The following is a 27,946-nucleotide window of genomic DNA, read 5'->3' on the forward strand; positions in this document are numbered from 1 at the left end:
TAAGAAATAACAAGGTTTTTTAAAAATAAATATGAACAGAAATATACTTTAAACCAACTTTGGTATAACAGGAAACTTTGTACAGAATGTCATACAACACATGTTACAGGGAAATTCTTAAAACTAATAGTCCAATAAAATAACCTAAATTCTTTCATAAAAAAGAAGAAAGTCGAAAATGAAAGATGAAAATTAGTACTATGTTTATTAAATAAAAATGGAAAAAGTTATTAAATCTTTAATTGATAATTTACTTTTTTTTCAGTGGTATGCAAAAGTAGAAAATAAAATTCGTTTAATACTAAGTACATCAGCTGCAAAATTCTGCCTTTTACTCTACTTCTTTTTTTGAACGGCGATCAACGAAAAATCGGCAATACCATGGTTGGATAGTCTTTCCTATATAAGATATTGAAAATAAAGTGTAAAAAAATTGATTCTGTACGTTCGTGAAAATATCGTTTGAATAATTGAATAAAGTTAAGGTATGATAGACAAAAGACGAATACTCGACTGATTGAAGAAATATTGAACGATGGAAACTAAGCTCCTATATAATAACTAACTAATGAAAATATAACATTTACAAATCTGCAATAAAAATATTTTGATCGTGTATTCGGAATCTCTTTATTTCGTACACCCCTAATTCCTAAGCAATTGAAATTTGCTTAAAAGTTAAACATGAAATTAAACCAAGCTAATAACCCACCGGGTTGGTCTAGTGGAGAACGAGTATTAGCAAATCAGCTGATTTCGAAGTCGAGAGTTCCAACCTTCAAATCCTAATAAAGGCAGTTACTTTTATACGGATTTGAATATTAGATCGTGGATACCGGTGTTCTTTGGTGGTTGGATTTCAATTAGTCACACATCTCAGAAATGATCGACCTGAGACTGTACAAGGCTACACTTCACTTACACTCATACATACCATCCTCATTCATCCTCTGAAGTAATACCTGACGGTAATTTCCGGAGGTTAAAAAGGAAAAACTGTAATAAGCAGTAGTACATACAGGAAACTACACGCAAACAGAACTATATAAAATAATTAAATTGGAGAAATATTTATTTTCCAGTTTTAGTGGAAATTTATACGTTTCAAATGCAGTCGAATGGCACGCCGATTATCCGGGTATCAAAATATCCGGACTGCTTACATCTATACTAGGCAATTCAAAAAATAATAATTAATAAATCTAAAATACTATTCAAATAAACCTTTGTTTCAACGAGAAATGTATTTCATCCCAGTTTTTACTGGGGTTCTTTTAACTGATATTTTTTGCAATTATGTCACAAAACGTACATATATTTAGGTTAAGTTTATATAAAATTAACTTCTAAAAAAATTTATGCAAATGCATTAATTGTTCAAACATGAACTATGATATATATTGATGTTAAGACCATGCATCCCGTGCCGTCGTAGGAAAAAGTTTATGAATGTTTATCTGTGGCTATGAATTAATTCGATCGACTAAAAGAATGCGATTCTACATAGATATTCTGCTTAAAACAATTACGTGATCTTGCAGCTCATAAACCAAGATTATAAGCATAACATAAAAACAAAACAGAATAAAAAACTTTTTACGAAGAAATAATATTTTAAAGGTATGGTTTGTGTACCGAGTATCAATAAATTTATACTAATTTTTATTTACACTAAATTTTATGCGATTAAAAGTAAAATATTTTTTCGATTTTTTTTGTCTTCTTTCATTTGACTGGTTTGATGTAGCTTTCCAAAATTCCCTATCTAGTGCCAGTCCTTTCATTTCGGTATACCCTCTACATCCTACATCCCTAACAATTTGTTTTACATATTCTAAACGTTGCCTGCTTGCACAATTTTTCCTTCTACCTGTCCCTCCAATATTAAAGCGATTATTCCAGGATGCTTTATAATGTGGCTTAACTATATTTTTCCAAATGCTTCTTTCTTCATCAATTTGCAGCAACACTTCTTCATTTGTCACTATCCACCCATCTGATTTTTAACATTCTTCTATAACACCACATTACAAAAGCTTCTAATCTTTTTTTCTCAAATACTCCGATCGTCCAAGTTTCACTTCCATATAAGGCTACGGTCCAAACATACACTTCCAAAAATGAATTCCTGACGTTTAAAATAATTTTTGATGTAAACAAATTATATTTCTGACTGAAGACTAGTTTCACCTGCATTACTCGGCATTTTATATCGCTCCTGCTTCGTCATCTTTACTAATTCTACTTTCCAAAAAACAAAATTCTTCTACCTCCGTAATCTTTCCTCTTCTTATATTTATATTCATTGATCCATCTACATTATTTCTACTACATTTCATTACTTTCCTTTTGTTCTTGTTTATTATCATGCGGTAGTTCTAGAGTTGGACTTCATCCATGCCGTTCATTGTTCTTCTAAATCTTTTTTACTCTAGGCTAGGATTACTATATCATTAGCAAATAGTCGCATTTTTATCTTTTCACGTTGTACTGTTACTCTGGATTTAAATTGTTCTTTAATATCATTAACTGCTAGTTCTATGTAAAGATTAAAAAGTAACGGGGATAGGAAACATCCTTCTCAGACTCCCTTTTTTATTACGGCTTCTGTCTTATGTTCTTCAATTATTACTGTTGCTGTTTGGTTCCTGTAAATGTTAGCAATTGTTCTTCTATCTCTGTACTTGAACCCTAATTTTTTTTAAATGCTGAACATTTTATTGCTTTCCTTGTTCTCATACTTTTCCTGAAACCAAATTGGTCTCTTTCTAATAGTACTTCTACTCGCCTCTCAATTTTTCTGTACAGAATTTTAGTTTAGACTTTTGATGCGACTAGTTAAACTAATTGTTCCGTATTTTTCACATTTATCTGCTTCTGCATTCTTTGGTATCAAGACTATAACCACTCTTTTTGATGTCTGACGGAACTTCCCCGTTTCCGTAAATATAACATACCAGTTTGTATACTCTATCACCTCACCTGCACTGCGCAGTAATTATACAGATATCCTGTCTATCCCAGGAGCCTTTCTGCCATTTCAATCTTTTAATGCTCTCTTAAATTCAGATCTTATATTGTATCTCTCTTTTCATCCTCTTCAACATGCTCTTCTTCCTTTATAACAACATTTTCTAATTTCTTCCATTTAACTCTTCAGTATATTCCACCCACCATTTTTCGATATTTTGTAAATTTTAAGAAAATGTAATTTTTATAACGCAGTAACTTAACTCAAATTCACATCAATACATTTTTACATGTTTTTTAATAAATTTTTAAAATTACTTTTTTTATTTAACGCTAAAGTAGAAATCTTAATTTATTTCAGCTAATCTTTGTATTTTTGTTTCTTTTATTAGCAAATTTCTATCCACTGAATTTTTTTTAACGTAATAATGTATCTTTTTTTTATGTTACATTGTTCATAACCCTTTAATGTTACTGAAATAATTGTATTATTTATATTTTCGAAAAGGTAGTACGTTTGATAAACATTTTTTAAAAATTTTCCAGTTATCTGGATTCCGGCTTGTAAAGGTCATTCCGGATAATCGGATACGGAAAGCAAGAGAACAAATATGGAGTAATGGTAAAGTGGGAAGGAGACACCGATCAAGACCAAGAAAAGCTTGTCAACTGGAAAACTGGCAACTGTATTTTGGGTCTCAAAAGATTGATTTCCTGCAAGAATGAAGGACGGTAAATGCAACATACTACTGTCAGTTGTTGGATCACGTCAGAGCTGCTTATAGCAACAAATGACGCCGGCAATCAATTCGCAACGCCCTCTTTCCATAACGCACGGCCGCATACAGCAGCTCAGATTCGCTAAAATTCATTGGAAACCTCTAAAACACCCATCATACATTGCTAGACTTGTCATTTCAACAGATTTCAACATATTTGGTTTGCTGAAAGAAGCTTTAGTAGAGGAAAGATTAGAAGACGATGCCGCAGTTGAGTATTATATTCGCAATTGGTTGTTGGAACAGCTATCTTGTTTTTTTGATGAGGGGATTAGGAAGCTACCTATCAGGTAGAGAAAATTACAAATATTATTACTGAAGGAAACTATGTTGAAATATCAAAAAAGTTATGTAAACAAATTCCGGTTTTTATTTGAATGAACATCATTCATATTAAGTCCAAATATTTTTTCACGTAAAGCACTACATTTCATTAATTTTGAAATTATTGAAATCATATTAGAGTCTAGCAAAATTCATATTAATTCTACTAGAAAATCTTAAAAACATTACTTTGTAATATTTCTCAATTTTCAAGGTTAAGTAGCGAAAGTGTACCACAGCAATCGTATGCCTTTATTACGTACACCAAATAAGATAGTACATAAATACACACACACACACACACACACACACATATATATATATATGTATGTATGTAGCATGTCAGATTATTATTTAGTAATATTAGTTAATAATACACGCTTTGTAGGTTTTAATTCAGGGGAATTTAACAATTAGAGTGGAACAGAATGGAATAAAAAAACTTTTAGTATATCTTCGTAACACTAAAGATTATAAATCACATAATTTTTATTGTTAGGTCAAACATCACATAAATTATTATTTATCGTCTGGAGATGAATAAAAAAGCACTAATATATATATATATATGTAACATGTGGGATTAAAAGACAATAGGTAGGCGGAGAATTACATCTTGTAAAGTGGTACTAAGATCTAACAATGAAAAAAAACTATTTTTGCCTTTTCTTTTGTAACATTATTTTTTTTCTGTATACAAAATATTCTCATAGGAACTGGTTTTATAGGTAGTTTTATTATTATTATTATTATGACTAAATCCAAAAGTATATTTATAACCAACTATCATATGTTCCAAACGTATCACATTATAAATTATTGTCTATAATCATACCACAAAATTTCAAATTGTAGTGTATGTTAGTTTATAAAATTTTTTAATAATATTAAATAACAATAAAAAAATAATAATAAAAAAATACAGTAAGGAAATGTATATATGAAAGAATAAAAAAATTATATCATGAAATTATTAAAGAAATACATGACCCGTAAAGTACAAATCTTTCAACCATTCATCGATCTATCAATAGGATATAACAACGTGAAAAATAAATTAATTTTATACCTTTCACTCGATCGTTTATAATTTAGTCTAATCATATCGATTAAATCATATTAATTATATTTTAACAATAGAAATCATAACAATTAGTTCAACGTCTAATATCACGTGACAAGATATTATTCATTAAAATTTGTATAGTCATTCAAAATTGTATTTTTAAATTCAAAGTGTTTCCCAATATCATTCTTAATTATCCTCTTCACAGATAATATAAATCTAATAAAAGATAATTATTTAATAGGAAGGATTAAAAAATGTATTCATTGGATTGTTTGTAACTTAAGAAAATATGGATAAAAATGATTAAATTTACTACTCAGATGGACCCACGTTACTATTACAGTGGGACGTACTCGTGTTTGATAATGTAGAATCAACAAAAAAAATTTAACTCAAATATAAGGAAAACGAAACATGTACAAAATGTGTACAACGATGAAAAAGGTATAAAATGAAGAAAAGCAGGTTTTGATCCAAAAAGGATTGAGACAAGGATTATAACTGTAATTATATTTGTCGATTTTTATGAATACAAGAAGTGAAAAATATATTTGAACATAGACCTTACCTAAGGAAAAAAGGCAAAAAATTTGATTCCCAGATACAAAATTTTTCTTTTAACAGAAACTAAAGATGAGATAATTTAGAATAAAAAAATAAAAGTAAAAACAAAGAAATTGAAAAAAATTGAAAATGAGCAATAAATATTAAGGTAGTATATGACAATTTTTATTTTGTCTTCACTCATTTGACGACTGGATTGATGCAGCTTTCCAAGATTCCCTATCTAGTGCTAGTTGTTTCATTTTAGTATACTCCCTACATCCTATATCCCTAACAATTTGTTTTACATATTCCAAACGTTGCCTGCCTGCACAATTTTTTCCTTCTACCTGATCCTCTAATATTAAAGCGACAATTCCAGGATACCTTAATATGTGGCCTATAAGTCTATCTCTTCTTTTAACTATAATTTTCCAAATGCTTCTTTCATCATCGATTTGCCGCAACACCTCTTCATGTGGCACTTTATCCACCCGTCTGATTTTTAACATTCTCCTATAGCACATTTCAAAAGCTTCTAATCTTTTCTTCTCAAATACTCCGATCGTCCAAGTTTCACATCCATATAAAGCTACGCTCCAAACGTATACTTTCAAAAATGTTTTCCTGACGTTTAAATTAATTTTTGATGTAAACAAATTATATTTCTGAATGACGGTTCGTTTCGCCTGTGCTATTCGGCATTTATATAGCTCCTGCTTAGTTAGTAATTCTACTTCCCAAATAACAAAATTCTTCTATCTCCGTAATCTTTTCACCTCCTATTTTCACATTCAGTGGTCCATCTTTGTTATTTCTACTACATTTCATTACTTTTGTTTTCTTCTTGTTTATTTTCATGCGATAGTTCTTGCGTAGGACTTCATCTATGCCGTTCATTGTTTCTTCTAAATCCTTTTTACTCTCGGCTAGAATTACTACATCATCAGCAAATTGTGGCATCTTTATCTTTTCACCTTGTGCTGTTACTTGCATGTTCTTTAACATCATTAACTGCTAGTTCTATGTAAAGATTAAAAAGTAACGGGGATAGGGAACATTGTTGTCGGACTCCCTTTTTTATACGGTTACTTTCTTATGTTCTTCAATTATTACTGTTGCAGTTTGGTTCCTGTAAATGTTAGCAATCGAATCACAATATAAACGAATTAAGAGAAGTTTTCCACTTATAAATTAAAATTACAAACAATGGACTTTTTAAACTGCAACAAACAAGAAAAGCTTAATAAAAAATAAAGAAGTCTACTAGCATCAAATATAAACCTAAGTGTATGAAATAAATTCGTTAACATATTTATTTTGTTTTTCCTGGCTTCACGACATATTATCAGCGCCCGGGTACAAAATTACCATAGTAAATAATTAAAAATTAACAATTGAAATTTAAAACGATGTAAAACGTCTATGCGAAATGCTAGTTCGAAATAAATCCAAAATAAAAACATTATTAGAAATCTGGCATTAAACAATAAATTTGCCGCGTCAAAAGGCAGAAACATGAATGTTTTAATCACATGTTTGAATTCAGATGCACGATCTTAAGAAGTCGTAATGCATTAGACAACATGGTAACATTGTTGCCAAAGATATTTTCTATGTTAGCCCTAGTTCTAATTCCGACGCAATGCCGCAAAAGAAACACAGTCCACAAGGATGTGGTGCACCGTTAATTGGCAGTCGCAACGAACACAAACGGGTGCATCAGCCTGAGAACTAGTATATCTATGTGTGAGCCTTGCGTGCCCTATTCGCAAACGGCAAATAATAACCTCCTCACGACGGTTATTCCTTCATGAAGAGACCCACGGTGACACAGTGTTGAAGTTTATTGTTGATTGTAGCATTCCATTCACTTTTCTACTCATCATGAACCATCCTCTTTAGAAAGGTCGTTTAAAATAACGGATTAGTGAATGGAGGCTACAAACAGGCCTCAGTTTCCGCACGATCAGTGCGCTCATTGCCTGAAATTTCAATATGACTAGAGTTTTAGGAGAAACTCCAGGTTACGGTGAGTTATTTCAAAGATAACTGACTGTAAAAATACAGACAATATTTTCTGAAGTACATGTCATTAATCGTCTGCAAGGCACTCATGGAATCTGAAGTGACAAATAAGTGTCGGAATGTTGGGCTAAGTATATTTAAGGCCTTGTTAATGGCATGCAGCCCTGCGAAGAAAACATTGGCGATGCTGGGAAGGCCAAACATATATGTTCTATTGTCAACTGCGAAAGCATAACAAACATAATTATCGTGTCTAGAGCCGTCAGTACAAACTATAGCATCTGGATCAACGCTATTTACAATATTAAAAAAAAAAATCTTCTCGTACAAAAACAGAATTTGTGACCTTTTTTTGATATCGACCGAGACTAAGAAAATAATTCACGAAGGAAGGCTGCCAAGGGAAGTAATAAAATTGAGTAACAAGAGGTACTGGAGGTAATTGTAATATTTATCTAAATTCTAGGGCTTTAAGGAAAAGAGTAGAGGTTTTTAAGATGTGATGTTATAAAAGAATGTCCAAAATTAGGAAGGTTGCTACGAGGATCATTTAATTATTAAAGAGACAAATGGCAAAAGGGAAAGATTATTTAATAGAAGAATCTGAAACAGTCTGGCCTTTAAATTGGCACCCCGATATATAAAAAATACACCGCTGTTCGAAAAATTTCGATTGTTATGTCTATTTTGTTTATTTCATAAAGTCGACTCTGCTCGTGGAATAACAGTGTCTTGCGATAAAGTTTTTATTCTCTAAACAGTATGGTAAAAAGTGTATTAACCGTGAAAATTTTTATAAGATACAACAGATTAAACAGGGCAGAACAAGTGTCACATTTTTATCGTAGAGGAAGACCGGTGAAAGTTTGGATTGACGGTTTGAAAAATCGCATTAATTTGCATAAAAATTTTGGAGATCGTTTAGATTTTTAGTGTGAGTATCGATCGTGTCCATTCCGGCTTTTCGGAGCTAAATTACTCAAACTTGTACGAGGTAGTTTCCGAGACGGTTGATTCAAAACCACAGACACCCGAATTCATATTCGTATGAAATTTAAACGAGTTTTAGAAGAAAATATGAGTTTTTAAATTGCATATTGTGTATTCATCATTTTCATCAAAAGTTACGAATATCGAGTGGAAACATTCAAGTTCATCCGCCAGGAAAAAAATAAAAAAACTACGCGTTAGCAGATAAAATGAAAATAACGGTATTTTGGGACTATGAAGGCCAAATATATTTAGATTATTTGGAAGAACAAAGTATAATCAATAGTTAGTACTATTAAGAGTGAACACGACTCGGTTCTCTCTTAAAAGGCGTAATTATTTATCTCATGAATATTCCGCAAGTTTCCAGATATTCCATGCAGTTTTCTGGATTCGGGATCCGTAGCGGCAGCCGTGATCCTTATTCGTGGCGTGTGAGTGAAGTGTACTCTAGAACAGACTCAGGCCGACCATATCTGAGGCGTGTGGTTAATAGAAACCCGACTACCAAAGAACTCCTGTATCCATAATCTAGTATTCAAATCTGAATAAAAGCAACTACCTGTTGAATAACAGGCGTAATTCTTCTGTATGATAACGCCCGCCCCCATACCAAAAAGACACTATACACCATACCAAAAGACACTAGAAGCTACTCTCAAAAGTCGCTCGGGAAATGTTGCCACGTGCACTTTACAGTCCTGATCGGACCATCACTAATTTTTTTCTTACTCTCAAGGTCTTCTTACTGGCACCGAAATCGGCGACAAAGAGCGGGTCAAGTATGCAATACAAAAATATCATCGAAGTGGGTAATTCTTTACTACTGCAATAAGATAGCTTACAGGAAGATGGGACAACTGCCTAAATATAACCGGGAATTATGTCGATAAGTAACGTTAGATTCATTATTATTGTGACCCTGCTATCCCACCAAATAGAATTTAGGGCCCTTACAATAATTCTTTCTTTTGTTAAACGGTCTGTAACTTGATCATGGCTGATTCCCTTCTTTATAAAACAATTTAAGTTTTTAACTCCTTATTTTTCATGTAACTTCATTTGTATTTTTCGGAAATTTTTAATTAAAAGATTTTGAGATTAAAAAGCTTACGACTTTTAGAAAAATCTTTAAATATACTCAGTCAAACTTGTGGGGTTTTCTAAAAATACAGTTAGGTGTAATTCGAAATATATAAATAATTAATTATCGATTGCCGATAATTAATTATGGTTTAATCTAAAAATAATATAAAAAATAAATCATTAGTTACTTTTATAATAGTGAAATATATTTAAAAAAAATTATAGCAAGAAAGAGTCGTAAAACTTTTTTAAAAAACGTGTATAAAATTATTACTAAACTTTTTATTAATAAAAAATATATTATTTACTACATAATTCTTTATTTAATTATAATTAATTATTATTAAACATCTTTTCTTATAATATGAATCTATTTAACAAAATGGTGTAATAAAATTGATATCAACGTGAACAATTTTTTCTGGTACATGAGTAATAACATTCTTCTGAGAAGCAAAGGAACTGATCATTATTCTATAAATCTTGTTTAAGATCGAAAAATGAATCTTAGTGCTGGGTAGGGTGTTCTATTTTAAAAGATATAAAAAAATTTATAGCATCTCCACTGTTAAAGAAACTAGACTTCTGACTTGATTTATAAATCGAACACGCACGTACGCACATATTACAAAATCACAAAAAAACTTCATACATGTATGCTAATATACATATAAATATCATTATTAGGCAAAACAAGCATTTTAAAACCCCTGCATATAACTATTTATTTAGTTTTTAAACTGCATAAAAACATTTTCCAGAAGTCACGTGAATACTAACTAATATTTACTTGAATATTATCAAATAAAAAAATGGAAAAAAACTATTTTTTTATCCCAAAACATTTCAAGATTTAACGAAATATCCAGAAGACACGTATAACAACGTAAAACTGGTTTTTTTTTCTAAACCGAGAAAAGATAAAATTCTAATTCCACGGAATCAGAAACCCGGTTAACAGGAATCGTCCATTTTTTCGTTTAAAGAAAATAGAATAATTAGAACCAGTTTCCAATGAAACACATTATTATTGTTACAAATTGACATTTGTTAATGTGGATTACTTAATAGCAATAAATTAAAAATTATTACAATTTATTATCCCGTAACAAAATCTAGAAGATGCATATATATATATATATATATATTTTGATGGAATTTTAAAAAGTAATTCATGTTGATAATTTAACCTAATAGCCAACATAATGAAATGTAACGGAACTTTAATCAAATACGAAAAAAAATTAAAAACATCTTACATAATAATCGTAATATTTAAGTAATTTATGTAAAATTGTCATTGTTAGGCTATTAAAAAAATTTTAGGTTAAAAACGATAAAATTATGTGACCTCCAACGTTTTATTTTATTCCCTGTTTAGTACAAAAAAAGAAATTTTATTTTAAAAGGTTACATCTAACAATATTTTTATCTAGGAATACTTTAAGAAAAAAAATTAAATAACAATTAAGCTGTGCTGACACGAATACAATGCGCATTTTAATTGTTATATAATCATCATAAGGAGTTATAACAGAATCATTAAACAAATATAAACTTTAAAAAAGAATTTAATAAACTAAATCCACATTAATTAAGAATAAAACAAACCTGAATGAAATACGCGCGTGCGCACACAAGGTGTCCCAAGATGAATTCGTGAAACTTAAAAACTGATTTAGGACATCAAAGTAAAACGTTCATGTGGGCAAATTTACCTTGCTAAAATTTCCTAACGAAAATCATTTTGTTTTTTCAAGAAAAATTTATATCTTAAGATCAGATTGAAATATTTTATTTGAAATTGTTGTACAAGTACCAAACATCGATAAAACAAGAGGAAAATATTAAAAAGTACGACTGATAAAAAAAAATTGTCCTTTAATATAAGATAATTAAAGAGCGTGCGAGTGACAATTTTGTATATAGTATATAATTTTTTTTTCCAAATTATTTAAATTATATATATATATATATATATATATATATATATAATTAATATTATATTTAATCATATTTATACAGCCCGGTAACGTAAGGAATACAATGCCGGGTCATACATCTAAATCGGTTCTGTCGTTGAATTTCTACGGTGGAGCATACACCTTAAACACATTACACTCCTTTTTGGGCGGGCAGTCGTACATTAAAAAAATTTGAAAATTTACGATTTTAGATTCTAAAACGGTAACTATTAAACTTTTGTAATCATTAATGTGGCTCCAGGGTTTCAAGAATAAATTGGCGAGTTACATCATAGAGGCGCCGTGGTTTAAGAAAATTATTGAGATCCATGAATGTTTGGGTTTACGATGTGTCCGGGAAGAAATTAAATGCTTTCTTTTTTGTAGTTATGAACGCGTCTAAAAATCTAAACGTCTAAACAAACGCATGAACCACTTAACCGTTAACCTCTTGGACAACGGAGAAAATGTTAGTAGACTTAAACGCCTCCACATACTAAACCTTAGTGATTCCATGTAATTTATAATTTGATTTGTGATATGATTATGAAGGGATAACTATGATATTGGACATCTTGGGACATCAATGTCTTATTTTCAAATCTGGGAACAACTAGACGAGGAGAAAAATTTTGTGTAGAATGTTGATATAAAATAAAACCTAGGTTTAGTTAATTTGATAAAAGAGAGATCTGCATGTAAAACTGCAGATGAAGACAAAGGTTGAAATCTATAAAGAACAATTTCCTTTGATGTAGAATGTAATAAATATATTAAAATTAAAATATTAGCACAAACCAGACCACTGGCAGACTGTTAGCATTTCAGTCTCTTGTTTGGTCTGAGTTTGAACAGGAAAATTAAATAAATAAAAAAAGAGAAAAAATTCATAAATTATTAATGGAATTTATTGACTTGCAGTTGCTGAAGAATGAAAGAACAAACATAAGCACGAAATTAATAGAGAAGAGCATTGAAAAAAATCAGGTAACTTAATGTTGCTTAAACTGGAAAAAAAAAGCATTAATAAAGGATACAAACTAATATTATACATTTAAACGCTACCCGAATTAGGAAAGACAACCCTTTCTGCTAATAATGCACGCAACATTTAAATGAAGTGCGGTAAGAATATAACGGAACAACGGTCAATATCCTCCTTCAGGAAAAGACGACCTTGTTTATGTGTAACATTTATAAAAAAAATATGATGTGGACACCACATGATTTCCTTGTACGCCTATTAAATTACACATATACGTTTTTTTTTAACGAAAAGTACATACAATTTTATTTTATTAATAACTTCAGATATTTTTTACTATTATTGAATTATTATTTAACGTAAATATTTTTTTTTAAATCCGTGTGAGGTTAATAATTATTAATAAATCAATATATTTAAAATAATATAAAAACATATGTATATGAAGTCGGATTCGAACTGATGTGCCTTCCCCTTGTAAGATCCAAATATTTCATTAATTAAACTTTTATTCGGTTATAACTCTGAAATCAATGAAAATAAGTACCACTTATGATATATCGTTGAAAAGCTCTCAACGAGGGCATATTACTACAGTTAAGAAAAAGTCAAAAATCCAAAATATTTTGGATTTTGGGCTTTTTGTCCAAAAAGTTGGACACTTTTGGTCCAGTCGATTGAAATTAAACGAGGAGGTGCACAACTAGATGTTACAACAGATCTAAATCCAAAATTTCAACATCCTACGGGTAATCGTTTTGAGTTATGCGAGGTAAGTATAGACGTCACGCCGAAACTAGTCAAAATGGATTCAGGTATGGTCAAAATGAATATTTCCGTTGAAATCTGAAAACCGAATTTTTTCGCGATCACAATACTTCCTTTATTTCGTACAAAGAAGTAAAAAAGTTAAGACTATTTCATTTTGTCTTCATCGGTAATTAATTTTAATCTATCGCACAGAACAACTTTTTTCGTTTACACCGATTCGGATAAAGTGTAATACAGATGTTTTACTGTATTTAATTACCGTTTATTCATTAATATAGTGAGACGCCGATTATCCGAAAATTAATTATAAAATTAACTTCTGAAAAAATTGATAGAATACATTAATTGGTCAAGGTGAAGTATAATATAATGATGTAATGACTTGAATGTAGGGCTGTCAAACGATAAAGTTCATGAATGCTAGTCTATCGCTACGGACTGGTTGGAGCGACTTTAAGAATGCGTGTCAATACAAATTCTTTGTTTAAAACGATTACGTGTTCTTGCATCTCATAAAAATTTACATCAATGTAAAAGCGAGTACAAATAACTATACGTATTTTTCTTTTATTTAAAGAAGAAATAATGTTTTGAAAGTTATGCTTTGTTTTTAACTGTTACTCAATTATTGTTCAATTAACGTACTGTAATTTTTTCGATTTTTTTGTAGTTTTATAAAATGAGATTTTTTAAAACACAGTAACTTAATATCGGGTCAATACATTTTTTCCTACATGTATTTTAAAATACTTTCTATTTCTGAAGAGTAAGGCAATAAATTTTAATTTATATCAGATAACTTTTGTAAATTCTGATTCTTTTAATGGCAGATTAAAAGGATTGGATTTTTTGCATAGATCAAACTGCAAGGAGGAAAGTAAGGTAATTTGTCTAAAATGGGGTACAGGTTTTTGCATTTTTCAAAGGTTCAGACTCAAGTACCCCCAAAAAAAGCACGGGGGATAATGCTCGTACGTACGTGTATTGGGGTGTTTGAATAACTTTTGACTAGAAAAACTGATTTTCATGGAATCTAGCACAGAGACTCGTGTATATGGAGCAATATGTTGTTAAAATTTTTGAAGAGATTATCTCCAGGTGGTACGGTAGACAGTTTTTTGGGATCAACTTAATCAAAGTTTTGCGAACATAACCCCTGGGTTATTTTCGCAGTGTGTTATCTAGAGTGATTCCAAATTGCAGGGCAATCTCTGAGGAGATGATTTTTTCGAAAAAATAAGAAAAACCCACTTCATATAAACACAGGTCAGAAAACGGTTCATTAGCGAGTTTCGGCGCTCTCTCTCTCTCTCTCTCTTTCCGTTTAGTCTACGGAACCACCGTAAGGTACTACTGCAGAGGATGAATGAGGATGATATGTATGATGTGTAAATGATGTGTAGTCTTGTACAGTCTCAGGTCGACCGTTTCTGAGACTGTGGTTAATTTAAATCCAACCACCAAAGAACAAGGTATCCACGATCTAGTATTCAAAACCATATAAAATCTGCCTTTACTATTTGAACCTTAGAACTCTCGACTTCAAAACTTTCGACTTCATCGAAATCAACTGATTTGCGATGGCTCGCGAAACATTTGACATGTTTTCTGCTTCATCTGTTAAATTAAATCGTACTAAAATTCTTTGTATCAACTTGTACCAACGAATAAATTAACCTAAGTCTGGGGTATGAAGTTGAGTTCAGTAAGGGAATTTGGAAAATTTCGTTGTTGCGAACAACATTTTTGGTGGTATGATGTGTTTAAATTTGCTTCGAATCTAGAGACATTCACAGAAATTGGCTCAATAAAAGTAGAATTAGGCGCGGGGTTCGTGCTTCCGTGAACTCGCTTAGCTAGTTCAGAGGGAAACGAAATAGGACATTCAAGATGTCCGGACGAGGCCTACAGCGAAGGCAAAAGCCGAATTTATAAATCACCGATCTAAATGTCTACCGAGGCATTTACATCGGTGGCATCCCAACGAGCCCATTTAGAGATATATCCCAACGAGCTTATTACTATGAGATATAAAAAGTCAGCGGGCGATAGACGACTCCCGTTAAATCCCAACAGGGCTAGAAAAGGGGGGGGGGGAGGTTTAGCGACCGGAAGCGTCACAAGGTCTTCCCCTACACAAGGTTGGAATGGTACCAAGGAATCAATATTTCTTTTTATCAAGGAATCAATATTTCTTTTTATCAAGGAATCAATATTTCTTTTTATCAAGGAATCAATTGGTTTCTTGGAATCAATTGTTATATTAGATTCAGCAGGCAGATCATTTCCTGACCGGGTCCTGTACCACCACCTTGGACCTCAAGAGTGGCACTGCGCCACCATTCTCGCGGTGACACTCCCTTGATTTTGTCTAAGGAGTATAAATCTAATTTTACTAGGTGTGTGCCACTTATTCCATCCATAGACCAAGAGCAAGATTGCCCGTCCGTCTGGAGATAGATAGTCGACGATCGAGGGGTAAATTTGGTGCTACCTTATGGTTTTCGATCTAAGAAATTGAATAAAAGTTGTCCCAAATCTCTATCTCACTTAGGTTTTAAGAAAACCAGGGTAAAACACGAAAAGGTTTTGTCAGAAAATAACCTTTTTTTAGGTTTCGAATAAAATAATTTTGTTAATTTACCAATAAACAAATACAAATTTCTAGTTAGCATTGTAGAGAATTTAATTCTGAGTAAATTCGTTTAAATAACTTCTAAAGTGTGATACCCAATAAACATTACAAATAAATATGTCCAGTACGAATAATAAACATGTTTTTAATTGCAAAGGCCAATCTGGGTATTTGGCGTTCTACTGTAATATCGAAAAAAATTAAACGTATGTTACATATTTATTAAAATTCATAGTAAATAATAATTAATTGTTTGCATTTTTATTAAATTAATATTTTTTACATATATAAAACACGTCAATCAAGTAAGTGTTTTAAATCTTAATACAAAAATTATACGCTAGGAATATTTAAACCAGAAGTAAAGAATGAACTAAAAACCCACACACCTAATTTACATTAAACTTGTACTGAAAGCGGCCGGATGTATCAGGTGGAAATACGAGTATATACAGTCTATATAAAATACATACTGTGCGTTATATGTAGATTAAAATATATGCTGAAACGATAAATGAAAAGATAATAAATGCCACGGACCAAGGACGAGAGCAGTTTAACTATTATATCACAATTTGATTCTTACTAAAATATCTTGCAATAAAATAACAGTAGTCAATATAATATTTTTAATCAAATTTAACCTTTCGTTTGGCGATATCTGAAAACGTAACCAACAATCGGTTTTTAATTTATTACAGACATAAAGTATCATATGTAATAAAAACAATAATTAATTATAATCATTAATAATTTAACAAATTTTAAAGTTTATTTATTTGTTTTCAACATAGACTGATAATTATTTTAAAACTATAATTTGATGAAATAAAGAACCAGTAAATCTAGAAATTTATACGTTTAGAAAATTATTAGAGCAAAATTTCATTTATCATTATCTGGCTTAATGAGGCAAGAAACCAGTTTGAAAATAAAACAGATGTTTTAATTTTATTGTTATAATAATTAGTATTATTATTAAAATGACCTCCCTTGAAACGTATTTTCAAGTACAACCTAAATACTCTGCTGTGGTTTTGATCTAACCGAATAAAGTTACGCCGCATCATTAATTCAAAACAATTTTATCTTAAATCTCATATCAAGAAACATTTCCTTCACCCTTTTACACTACTTCCTGTTTTTATTTGTCTACTTACAAAATCAGCTTCAAGAAGTTTTAATTATTTTGTTTATAAAAATATAACCCCCCACACTCAAAATAAACAGCTGCTGGTGTTTTTATTCCGTAAATAATTTTTTTTTTTATATATGTCTAGAATGTCAAAACCTTTTTTTTTGTTCATTATAGTGTTAAATTATTCGTATGATTTATGTATTATTAATTTAGACTCACATACTCAGGTTGTAGTGGCTTGTCAAAACTAAGAACACAATGTACCGAGAAATTGGTTCAATTTTTTGCGATTACATTAATTTATTTGTTAAGAATTAAGATTTCAGACAAAAATATCTTGGTTTACTTAAAAAAAAGGCTCAAATGAAGATAGATATTTTAATGTTAATTTAATAATAGTTTAAACAAACCCTTTTATTTTTTTAATAATAACTAACTCTTAATATAGTACTAGATAGAAAATTTTCTGCTGGTCAATTTCGAAGTAGTACATCCTCCTGCTGATAAATATTTTATTTTTTTTTTTGTCTTCAGTCATTTGACTGGTTTGATGCAGCTCTCCAAGATTCCCTATCTAGTGCTAGTCGTTTCATTTCAGTATACCTTCTACATCCTACATCCCTAACAATTTGTTTTACATATTCCAAACGTGGCCTGCCTACACAATTTTTTCCTTCTATCTGTCCTTGCAATATTAAAGCGACTATTCCAGGATGCCTTAGTATGTGGCCTATAAGTCTGTCTGTCTCTTCTTTTAACTATATTTTTCCAAATGCTTCTTTCTTCATCTATTTGCCGCAATACCTCTTCATTTGTCACTTTATCCACCCATCTGGTTTTAACATTCTCCTATAGCACCACATTTCAAAACGCTTCTAATCTTTTCTTCTCAGATACTTCGATTGTCCAAGTTTCACTTCCATGTAAAGCGACACTCCAAACATACACTTTCAAAAATCTTTTCCTGACATTTAAATTAATTTTTGATGTAAACAAATTATATTTCTTACTGAAGGCTCGTTTAGCTTGTGCTATTCGGCATTTTATATCGCTCATGTGCTTCGTCCATCTTTAACAAAGATGGACGAAGCACATGAGCGAAAACCACATTTCAAAAAACAAAAAAATAAAATGGTTTTTACCAATTTTTATTAGAAAATAACAATATATTACATTATATTCTAAATAAATAATAAAAAATATGATATTTTTTAACTTTTTTTTTTACTAAAAAAAAAAAATACATCTGTAAGATTACTTTCAACAGATTAAAGTTGCATTTAACATATATAAACGAACAGATACAGCTTTAGGAAAAAGAAAAGAGGGAAAAAATTTAAGTAAAAATAAACAAGACTTATAACGGGATGAAGTTTACAATATAAGAAGTTTATTTACATTGTCACTAATGTTAAAGTAAAGAATCAAGTGAATAATAAACAGTTAGTGGAGACAAATATAAACCGAAGTATATATTGTAGAGAACATAACGGCTACCTTAATAGGATTTAACCTCGTATCACCCCTCTCTTACGGTAATCAAACCATAACATATGTGTTTACTCGTGCCTACACTACACCTCCATATAAATATGTAGACGTTTACGCATACATCTAACAACTACAATAATACACTGTTATCTTTTTTTACAATCAAATTATATTTTATTATATTATGTAGGTACAGTTATATTAAAATAAGCCTAATGAGTAAAATAAAGCGTACAATAAATCTACTTCATATATATATATATATATAAAATTGCTGACGGTATATACAATTATCCAGCAAATGATTTGACAAGGGCAGGCGGTCAGCTTACAAAGAGTTTTACAGATGAATTTTGCAGGGTTATTGGAAGGGGGTTTCTACTTTAAATAAAAAATGGCAGTTTCCATTTTTTTCCCATTGTGAAGTAAAATTTATTTAAAGATTTTCGAGTGCTTCAAGTAGATTATTCATATAATCACAATAACATTAGCAGCAGCAACGGAGAGGCGAGCAATTGAATTTCTAAATCCGAAAGGTATTTTGTTGGAATCTCCGTGTCAGGGTTTTTTTTTATTTTTATACACTAACGCTGAAAATTCTTTTCATTTGGAAAAAGCCTACTAGGAACTATGTTAACTAATATCGTTTCTTTTTTATTTTCCACAATGCCTTCATTTTCTCGGAGTGTAAACGGATGCACTCCGAGAAACTCTTCTGCTTATTTTATTATACAGTTATATTTTTTTACTTCCTTGTACGAAGTATTGCGATCGCGAAAAATTTAGGTTTTCAGATTTCAACGGAAATATCCATTTTGACCATCCCTGAATCCATTTAGATTAGTTTCGGCGTGTCTGTACGTATGTATCTCGCATAACTCGAAAACCGTAACCGTAGCCGTAGAAAATTGAAACTTTTGATTTAGGACTATTGTAACATCTAGCACCTCCCCTTTTTTATTGCAATCAACTAAACTGAAAGTGTCCAAAAAGTCCAAAATCCGTTTTTTTTTATTTTGGACTTTTCCATAACTGCAGTAATGAGCCCTCATTGAAAGCCCAATAAAATTTTAATTAATGAAATATTTGGATCTTACAAGGGGAAGGCACATCGGTTCGAATTCAACTTCATCTCCTTTTTTTTAAATTTAAATATATTGATTTATTAATAATTATTAACCGCTGTAAAAAAAAAGTACAATAAATAATAATTCAATAAAAACAACAAAAAAAAAAAAGAAAAATTATCAGAAGTTATTAATGAAATAAAATGTTATGTAGTTTTCATTTTATAAAAATGTGTATATGTAATTTAATAGGCGTACAAGGAAGTCATGTGGTGTCCACATCAGATTTTATCTATTATTTATAACAATATAGAAAAACTATGAATTTCATATTGCTTATTATTATTATTATTATTATTTCTATTATTTTATTTGAATTATTAATCTAACAAACAAAAGTTTGTTTTATAAAATTTATTTTAATTTTCAGCTTGCCTTTTACAATCCAAAAATAGTTAGTTATATTTCGTTTGTTTTATGTATATATTATAATTATCCTCCTACGAATTGTAACAGAATATAATGATAATTAAATTAATTTTAATAAAGTTTTATAAAAGAAAATCTGTTTCTTGTCTATTTGTTAATCCTTTATTGTCCATGCGATTCCTATTTCTGCATATTCATATAGATTTTTAATTAATTTAATGATCCTACTCTTACAGTATGATTCATCCAAGTCTATAAAAGAAGCAAATTATTTCGAAAGAGATAAACATACTTAGAAACAAATAATCCCAAGGTAGTAGAATTGTGATGAGTAGAGGAATAAAAAAGAATCGTGTTACATAATTCGAACAATTTTACTATTGCAATTGCAGAAAAATGAGTGAAATTGATGTATTATCTTAGTAAAAAAGAAATTTTCTTTTTCGTCAAATATGGTAGTTTTATTTTAAATATGGACAAAACTATCCAAATAAAAAATAAGTAAATACTTTAATACCAACTAACATTAATAAACTTCATTAAAGAGTAATATTATATAAAATTTAGTTTATGGGATGTAGTTCAACTTTCATCAAAATGGCAGGATAACAGTACTTAACCCAAGTAAGTATGATACTCTACTATTGAAGGAACTTAGTATTTAATAGGTTCAGCTAATAATTAATTTACATGACAAGATTACATAAGAGCAATAAACGAGCACGCTAAATAAACTTGAACTTTCCCATAGTTCAACAGTATGTAAAGAAATATAAGGGAGTTAATAAACGATCTAAGTTTTATACTCCATCCTATCTAAGCTTAATTTAAACTTCCAATCCTTTGATTAAAACCTACAGTTTTCAAAATAAACTTTAATCATTCTCACAAATAAATTTGGTTTACTGAGAAAACTTAAACAAAATTAACGTGCTTAAAGTTAAGGATTTAGTGGAATTTTTACGGGCCGATGCCTTGCTTTACGCCAAGGTTATTACACGGTAAATGTTATTGAAATCCAGCGTAGAATAAATCCCACACCTAATTGGCATTTTAACTCAAAACATTAGTTAAAAAATAAAAAATGCAACCGCTCTAAGTCGATGGTTGTATTAAGATAACAGGAGAATGATTCAAATTTATAAAAAACGATCTTAATAAGAATAAAAAGTATAGTTTTGCCGCAGTTTTTAATTGGAACAATCGATTCCAATTTACCGGAACCATAAATAAATTTGAATACGAATTAAATAACATGCAGAGAAGGGTTTCATACAAAAGAATAACAACTAATCAAACATGCATCATTCAAATTCTTCATCTCGTTTCGTCACTTACTTTTGTCGGTTCTTTAATTTGTTTTACTATTTCAATTAAGGCTCTGCGCTGGGCCACCTTAAATTTAGAATAACTGCTCTATTCCTGTCCAACTTATGTGCCCATACAGGCACCGTATAAATGGTCATACTCTCTTAAACTACGGTACACGATGTACAATTGACGGCCCAATAGCACATAATCTTCCCATGAAATCCTCCTAATTATATGCACTGCTGTTTTTAAAACAACCTCCTACGAGGCTGCTACCGTATTAGGAAAGGCTTTTCCAATCGATTTAGTGATGAAAGTTCGGGCAGCCATGTAGAGATTGCTAAGAGTTCAGGAGGCCAAGGTATTTGGGATGTGGTTTCGAGCCGGTCCAGTACTGGAGCGGAACGGTGATCACAACGCACCGGATCTAAATTTCAAACATTTCAAACATTGCCCATCTCTCGGCTGCGGAAGAGGCTTCAGAGCCTTGCGATGGAAGCATAGTAGCAGAAATGGAACACCATGACTAAGGGACGATCCTTGTATAAATTTATACATGGTACGTCTCAAGTTCATTTTTAAGGGCAACGGGAGCGAGTTGCTCATCAACTATCTTAATTTGAAACAATATCTGTTCAGGTTCCCCCTGGCAACCGATGAGCTGTGCGTCTGCGGAGAGGTCCAGTCTAATTAACATATGATGTTCGACTGCCCCGATCTTGGGGGGGCCAGAAATCGAGCCAATCTGGAAATTAGAGGTCAAGGGAAAAATTGGCCACTCACAAACGGCGAGTCCGACAATACGGCGTGAGCCGTATTGTCGGACCGTGTGGGAGTTCCTTGATGAGATTGCGTTGTTCAACCTGCATCAGCAACTTATTAAGGGAAAAGACTCCTACTGAGCTGCTGCTATAGGTACCTTCAAGGAATGGTCGGCTATCGGCCAACAGCTCCAAGTGATATAAATGGTGGACAGATACTTGCTGGCATTCACCGATCTAGGCGTAACAGCGAATTGCTGCTTTTAGATTTAAGGTGAGAAGTTAAATTGTATATTTACGATAGTCATGTATTACAGTACAGACAGGGTGCGCCTACCCAATTTAGTTTCCTTTTTACAGTTTAGCTTCCGGGAATTACCGTTCAGATAATATGTATGAGTGTAAATGAAGTGCAGTCTTGTACAGTCCCAGTTTGACTATTTCTGAGATGTGTGGTTAATTGAAACCCAACCATCAAAGCAAACCGCTATCAACGATCTAGTATTCAAACCTGTATAAAAATAACTGATTTTACTAAAACTTGAACGCTGGAACTATCGACTTCCAAATCAGCTGATTTGGGAAGACGCCTTCACCACTAGACCAAGCCGGTGGGTTACCCAATTTAGTTTAATACATGAAAATGAACGGTTGGAAACAAAAGCTACTGGTGTATTTATCAAGCTTATACCGTTCACGCTATTAGGTAAGGATAGGTCGCATAAACTGTTTGAGGCAGAATAACCCATCGTGGCACAGACATTCGGTCTTATGTTTTAAGGCGACCGAATGGGGTGGTGGCGGAAGAAATGTCAAATAAAAAAAATCAGTCGCTTTAGGCGCCTAATGTCCTCGCTGTTATCTAGGAAGTTAATCGCAAGCCATTTCACATGTTTGCTCAGTCTCATTTTGTATCTTATACCCAATCGCTGTATCTCCTGTCCAAAGGTTGCCAATCCCAGGTAATCGAGCATTTCAGTTTTTTTCGAAAACACGCAGTTTTTTTGTTATATTTCTCAATAGTTTGTTCTGGAACGCTGTACGACTTCCATATTACTTTAAAAATTAAATATTCAGCCTTTAAAATTTATTATTCAACACAATTTATAAAATTAGAGAAAAGATACTTCTAATAAATAAAGTTAAAATAAATTTGTCAATGAAAGAAATATTTACGAGTTTAAAAAAAATTAAACAGAATATTTCGATATGTTTATATTGACTAACTATCTTTACAGCATGAAAAAAACAAATTTACAAAGGAAAGGGGGTGTTTATTAGTTATTACGTATACAATTTGTTAAATTAACTAATTTATTGCTATCTTCCACGTCATCATTGTTAACTGTACAGCTGTGTTTACATCATTTCTCCGTATACAACAAAATATTATCCAGCATTACTCATACTTTAATTAAAACTAATAAAACTCAAACAATAATTTATAATTTTAAAGAAAAGGGTAACTTTATATTAGTACACTCTAGAGTAAAGAGAATTCTCAAAGTTCATGTAACCAACATATTAATTTATTTGATGCAAATTAAGGAAAAAATTGTTTCTGATACATATTATTATAAAAGAACATAACAAAGTACGGGACAACCAAGTGTGTCTGAACAAAATGTTGAACTTATCAAGGAGTCGATCTTGCGTAGTCCTAAACACATTTAAAGGCCAGCCGCGAACTAGCAATGCTGGTGTGGACAGTGTGTAATATTTCAAGAAATTCATAAATACAGAGTGATTCCAAACTGCACGGCAATCTCCCAGGGAACGATTTTATAGTTAAAAATAAGAAAAAAAATCCAAACGTATAAACATACCTCAGAAAACAGCTTTGATTTTAGCCTTGATTTTTTTCTCCCTCTGTGAAATTAAACCGCACTAGTTAAATACCGTATAAATAATCGTACTACTGAAATTTACACTTTGTTCAAACAGTGATGCAAATTGTTCTGTTTAAAATCGTCATCACTTTTCCAATCCAGTTTTTGTTTTTGTTTCTAATAGAAATTGAACTTCTCAAATTTATGTTTAATTTTAATAGACATTATTTATATCAATTCGGATTTTCGCCGGTATATGTCTACAAACACAGATAAGCTCTGATGGGCATCAAATCTAGAAATAAAAAAATAATAAATAAAATCACCCGATATCAATCTCTAAGGTTTGAATAAGCGAATATTTCGGTCTTTCACCGAAGTATTTGGCATGTGTTGACATTCACAAGAGAATACAGACATTTGGAAGGTACCGGTTTTTCACGGTAACACACGCACGCGCGACAATTATTGTTTTAAAATATTATTTTATCTCTTTCCTGTCATCAATATAGCTCATTAGCTGTTTTCTCATAAGCTAATTGTTTAATTCAAGGCAGCACTGGTACTCTCGCACCCCCGAACAAAAAAGTCGGAGTCCCGGCGAGGATGCCCTATTCAGGGTGTCCCCATTAGAGGCACTGTCATAAACACCGAGCCCCGGCTTCCCGAGTGGGGACCCAGGGACGGCATAGCCGGGCTTGGTGGATCCTACTCTGGGGATTTGAGGCAGGCGCAAAGTGATATTCGGCCGGCGGGCCGAGACGTGCAGGCCCGTTAGAGTAAAGGAAACTCCCCTTTTCTTTTCCTGTGTATAAACCTCCGGTAATTACCTTTCAGATAATACTTCAGAGGATGAGTGTAAATGGAAGTGTAGTCTTGTACAGTCTCAGTTCGACCATTCCTGAGATGTGTGGTTACTTGAAACCCAACCACCAAAGAACACCGGTAGCCACGATCAAGTATTGAAATCCGTGTAAAATTAACTGACTTTACTAGGATTTGAACGCTGGAACTCTCGACTTCCAAATAGCAGATTTGGAAAGACGCATTCACCACTAGACCAACCCGGTGGGTTAAAGGACACTCCCCTGGGCTGTGTAATACTTAACTGCAGGATCCGGCCCGGGGAGAAGAATAAAAAAAAAACTCAAGACATCAGTTGAAATATAAAAAATACAACCGTTTTAAGTCTACAGTTGTATTAAGATAACAGCAGAATAACAGTTTAATGATTCAAATTTATTACAAGTTTTCTTTAAAAATCAAATATTCAGTCTAAATAATTTAATGTAAATACAAAAAAAAATTATATATTTAAAGAAAAATAATCAAAAAATTTAGAAGTGTTTTTCCTCTTATTATAATAATAGTTTTGCTTTTTATTCATTATTCTAAATTTATTTAAGTACAAATCATTAACAAACTGATCTTCTTATTCTATAATTTTTCCCTTTGTACACCTACCTCTCAACTCCATTTAGATAATCTACAGAAGGTAATCGTGGTATTGGAAAGTTCAAACCATCTTCAGGCTAATTATTATTCATAATATAATTTCATTTATGATAATTATCAAATAAATTCTCTGCTTTTTACACGCTTTTCTTTAACTCACTTTCGTTCCACGGTTAACGGTTAACGGATAGTACGCATGTGCAGAAGGGGAGAGGAGTAGTACACATGCGCAGTAGATTTTTGGAATGAACATCGATGTAGTCGATTAATTAACGTAACGATTCGAATACCCTTGTACGAGATATCGAAAACTCCCGTATAATATTAAAGTTTTCAAGAGGTTCTTTAACAACCACAACACCTGCATCTTGCATCGAGGACTAGGTAGCATTTGTGTTAGCATTTAAAAAATTAAACATCGTACTAAAGTATCAAATTAAAAAAGATTTTTAAAACATGCTTTTAAAAAAATCTAAAAAATGGAATACCCATTAGACCACAATGAAAAGACGGAGCACGTTTTTATATTCAATATCTACATAAATTCTTTAAATATAACAAAGGTTTTCATTCAAAATGGAAATGACAGCTTCAATATGCAATATCTAGTAAATAACTTTGGATGAACTAAACTTAAGGTGGAAAATACAACTGAGGTGGCGCCCCATGCTTTTCATTTGGTTTTGCGAAAGTAGACAACTTTATAGACATTATTTTGTTGAAAACAAAATTATCTTCTATTTATGTTTACTGGGTAATCCATTTTTTAGATTTTTTTTTTTTTAAAGCATGTTTTTAAGTGTTTTTTATTTATTATAAAGTATGATTTGTTTTATTGTATAAGGTCGATCCAAAGTTTGAATTCTGCAATCTAATCCATATTTATTAAAGTAATTTTTATAATAATACATTTATTCTAAAATTTTTAATTAATTTTCATATAAAAATCGCTCCTGTGTTTCAACAACTGTAATTATTAAAAGCGTGAATACGATAAAATAAAAAAAATAAATTATAAATTAATCAATAATAAGATAAAAAGCTTTTATTTTCAACTTACCAAATCCAGAAAGAATATAAATGTTCGGCGGCGGTAATGGAAATCGTGCGCAAAATTGGCAACACAAACTGCACTCATCATCCCAGCATTCACCTTCCATTTCAGCATCATCATGATCATCATCTCTCGGTTCGAATAATGTTAAATCCATATCTGTTAATTCATCTTCACTAAACGGTTCAAAATCAGAACTATTACACGATTCTGCAGGCGATGGTGGATCTAAAAAATCACGCCACGATCCTTTTGTTCTCATTAACGGTGATTCCATTTTAAACGTAAAAAATAAATTACCAGTTAGTTATAAAAAACAATTCACTTTAATTTTAATCATGATAATATTATTAAATATCACGGTTTTTAATTATTTAATCGATGAGAATATTTTTATTGATTTAAATATAATCCATATATATATTTTAGTTTTGTAAAATCTTTTTTTTTCAAATATTTATTATTTTTCAAACACCCAAGTTGTATTAATTATTCTTGAAATATCTATAAATAAAACATGGAGTAATTGGAGAAAATAGAACTATAAAGATATTTATTTATAACTTATTTTTTTAATTCAGTCTTTGAAGTTATTTAATTTCAAATAATTTCTTAAAATCCAATAAGTATTTTTTTTAAATGTCCATTATTTTTTTTTAAATATTAAAAATAATATTTAATTACTAAAATTTTTAAATCTACGTAACGTTCTTTATTAATAATTAATATTAATGTTTTAATTATAGAGAAAATAAATATTCTTTCTATGATAGTCCTTAATGTATAATCGTATTAACTGTCCATAAATTATTACACAAATTTTAAAGAAATAATAATAATATAATTTAATAAAAACAAATTAATATTTTATAACAGAAGAAATATTCTCCGTTGATTTATACGGATATAAATTAAACCCCGTTTGAAGAACACAAAATCTTAATACGATCCACATAAGCCATACAAATAAACCACAAATTATTAATAAAAATGCAATTTTAGCATTTTTCTTTTTAAAAAAAGACTTATCTTCACCAGAAACTTTTTCAGTAGATTTTGATTCAGAATTCATTACAGTTCATAATATGAAAATAGTATATTTAAAAAGTTATTTTTATTTAAAAATTTCTAATGAATAAACTTTGTTCCACTCAAAACGTTCACAATTCTCTACGCAGAAAAAATTAATTAAAAACATTAATTTATTATTTACAACCTCTGCACAATATTAGTTCATTATATCATTCCACCTTAATCTAATGACTAT

General features: G+C 30.9%; 1 protein-coding gene across 1 annotated transcript in view; it reads right to left on the reverse strand.

The window, feature by feature from the left end:
* LOC142328370 (uncharacterized) overlaps positions 1-26,986 on the reverse strand; it is a 224,982-nt gene extending 197,996 nt beyond the window's left edge. Inside the window, exon 1 of the mRNA XM_075372076.1 lies at positions 26,686-26,986. Within this exon, the coding sequence (XP_075228191.1) occupies positions 26,686-26,956 (271 nt within the window). The 5' untranslated portion in view covers positions 26,957-26,986. The remainder of the gene's footprint in view (positions 1-26,685) is intronic.
* Positions 26,987-27,946: the final 960 nt, after the last annotated feature.

This window comes from Lycorma delicatula, chromosome 7, assembly GCF_047948215.1.
Source record: "Lycorma delicatula isolate Av1 chromosome 7, ASM4794821v1, whole genome shotgun sequence".
NCBI classification, from domain to species: Eukaryota; Metazoa; Arthropoda; class Insecta; order Hemiptera; family Fulgoridae; genus Lycorma; species Lycorma delicatula.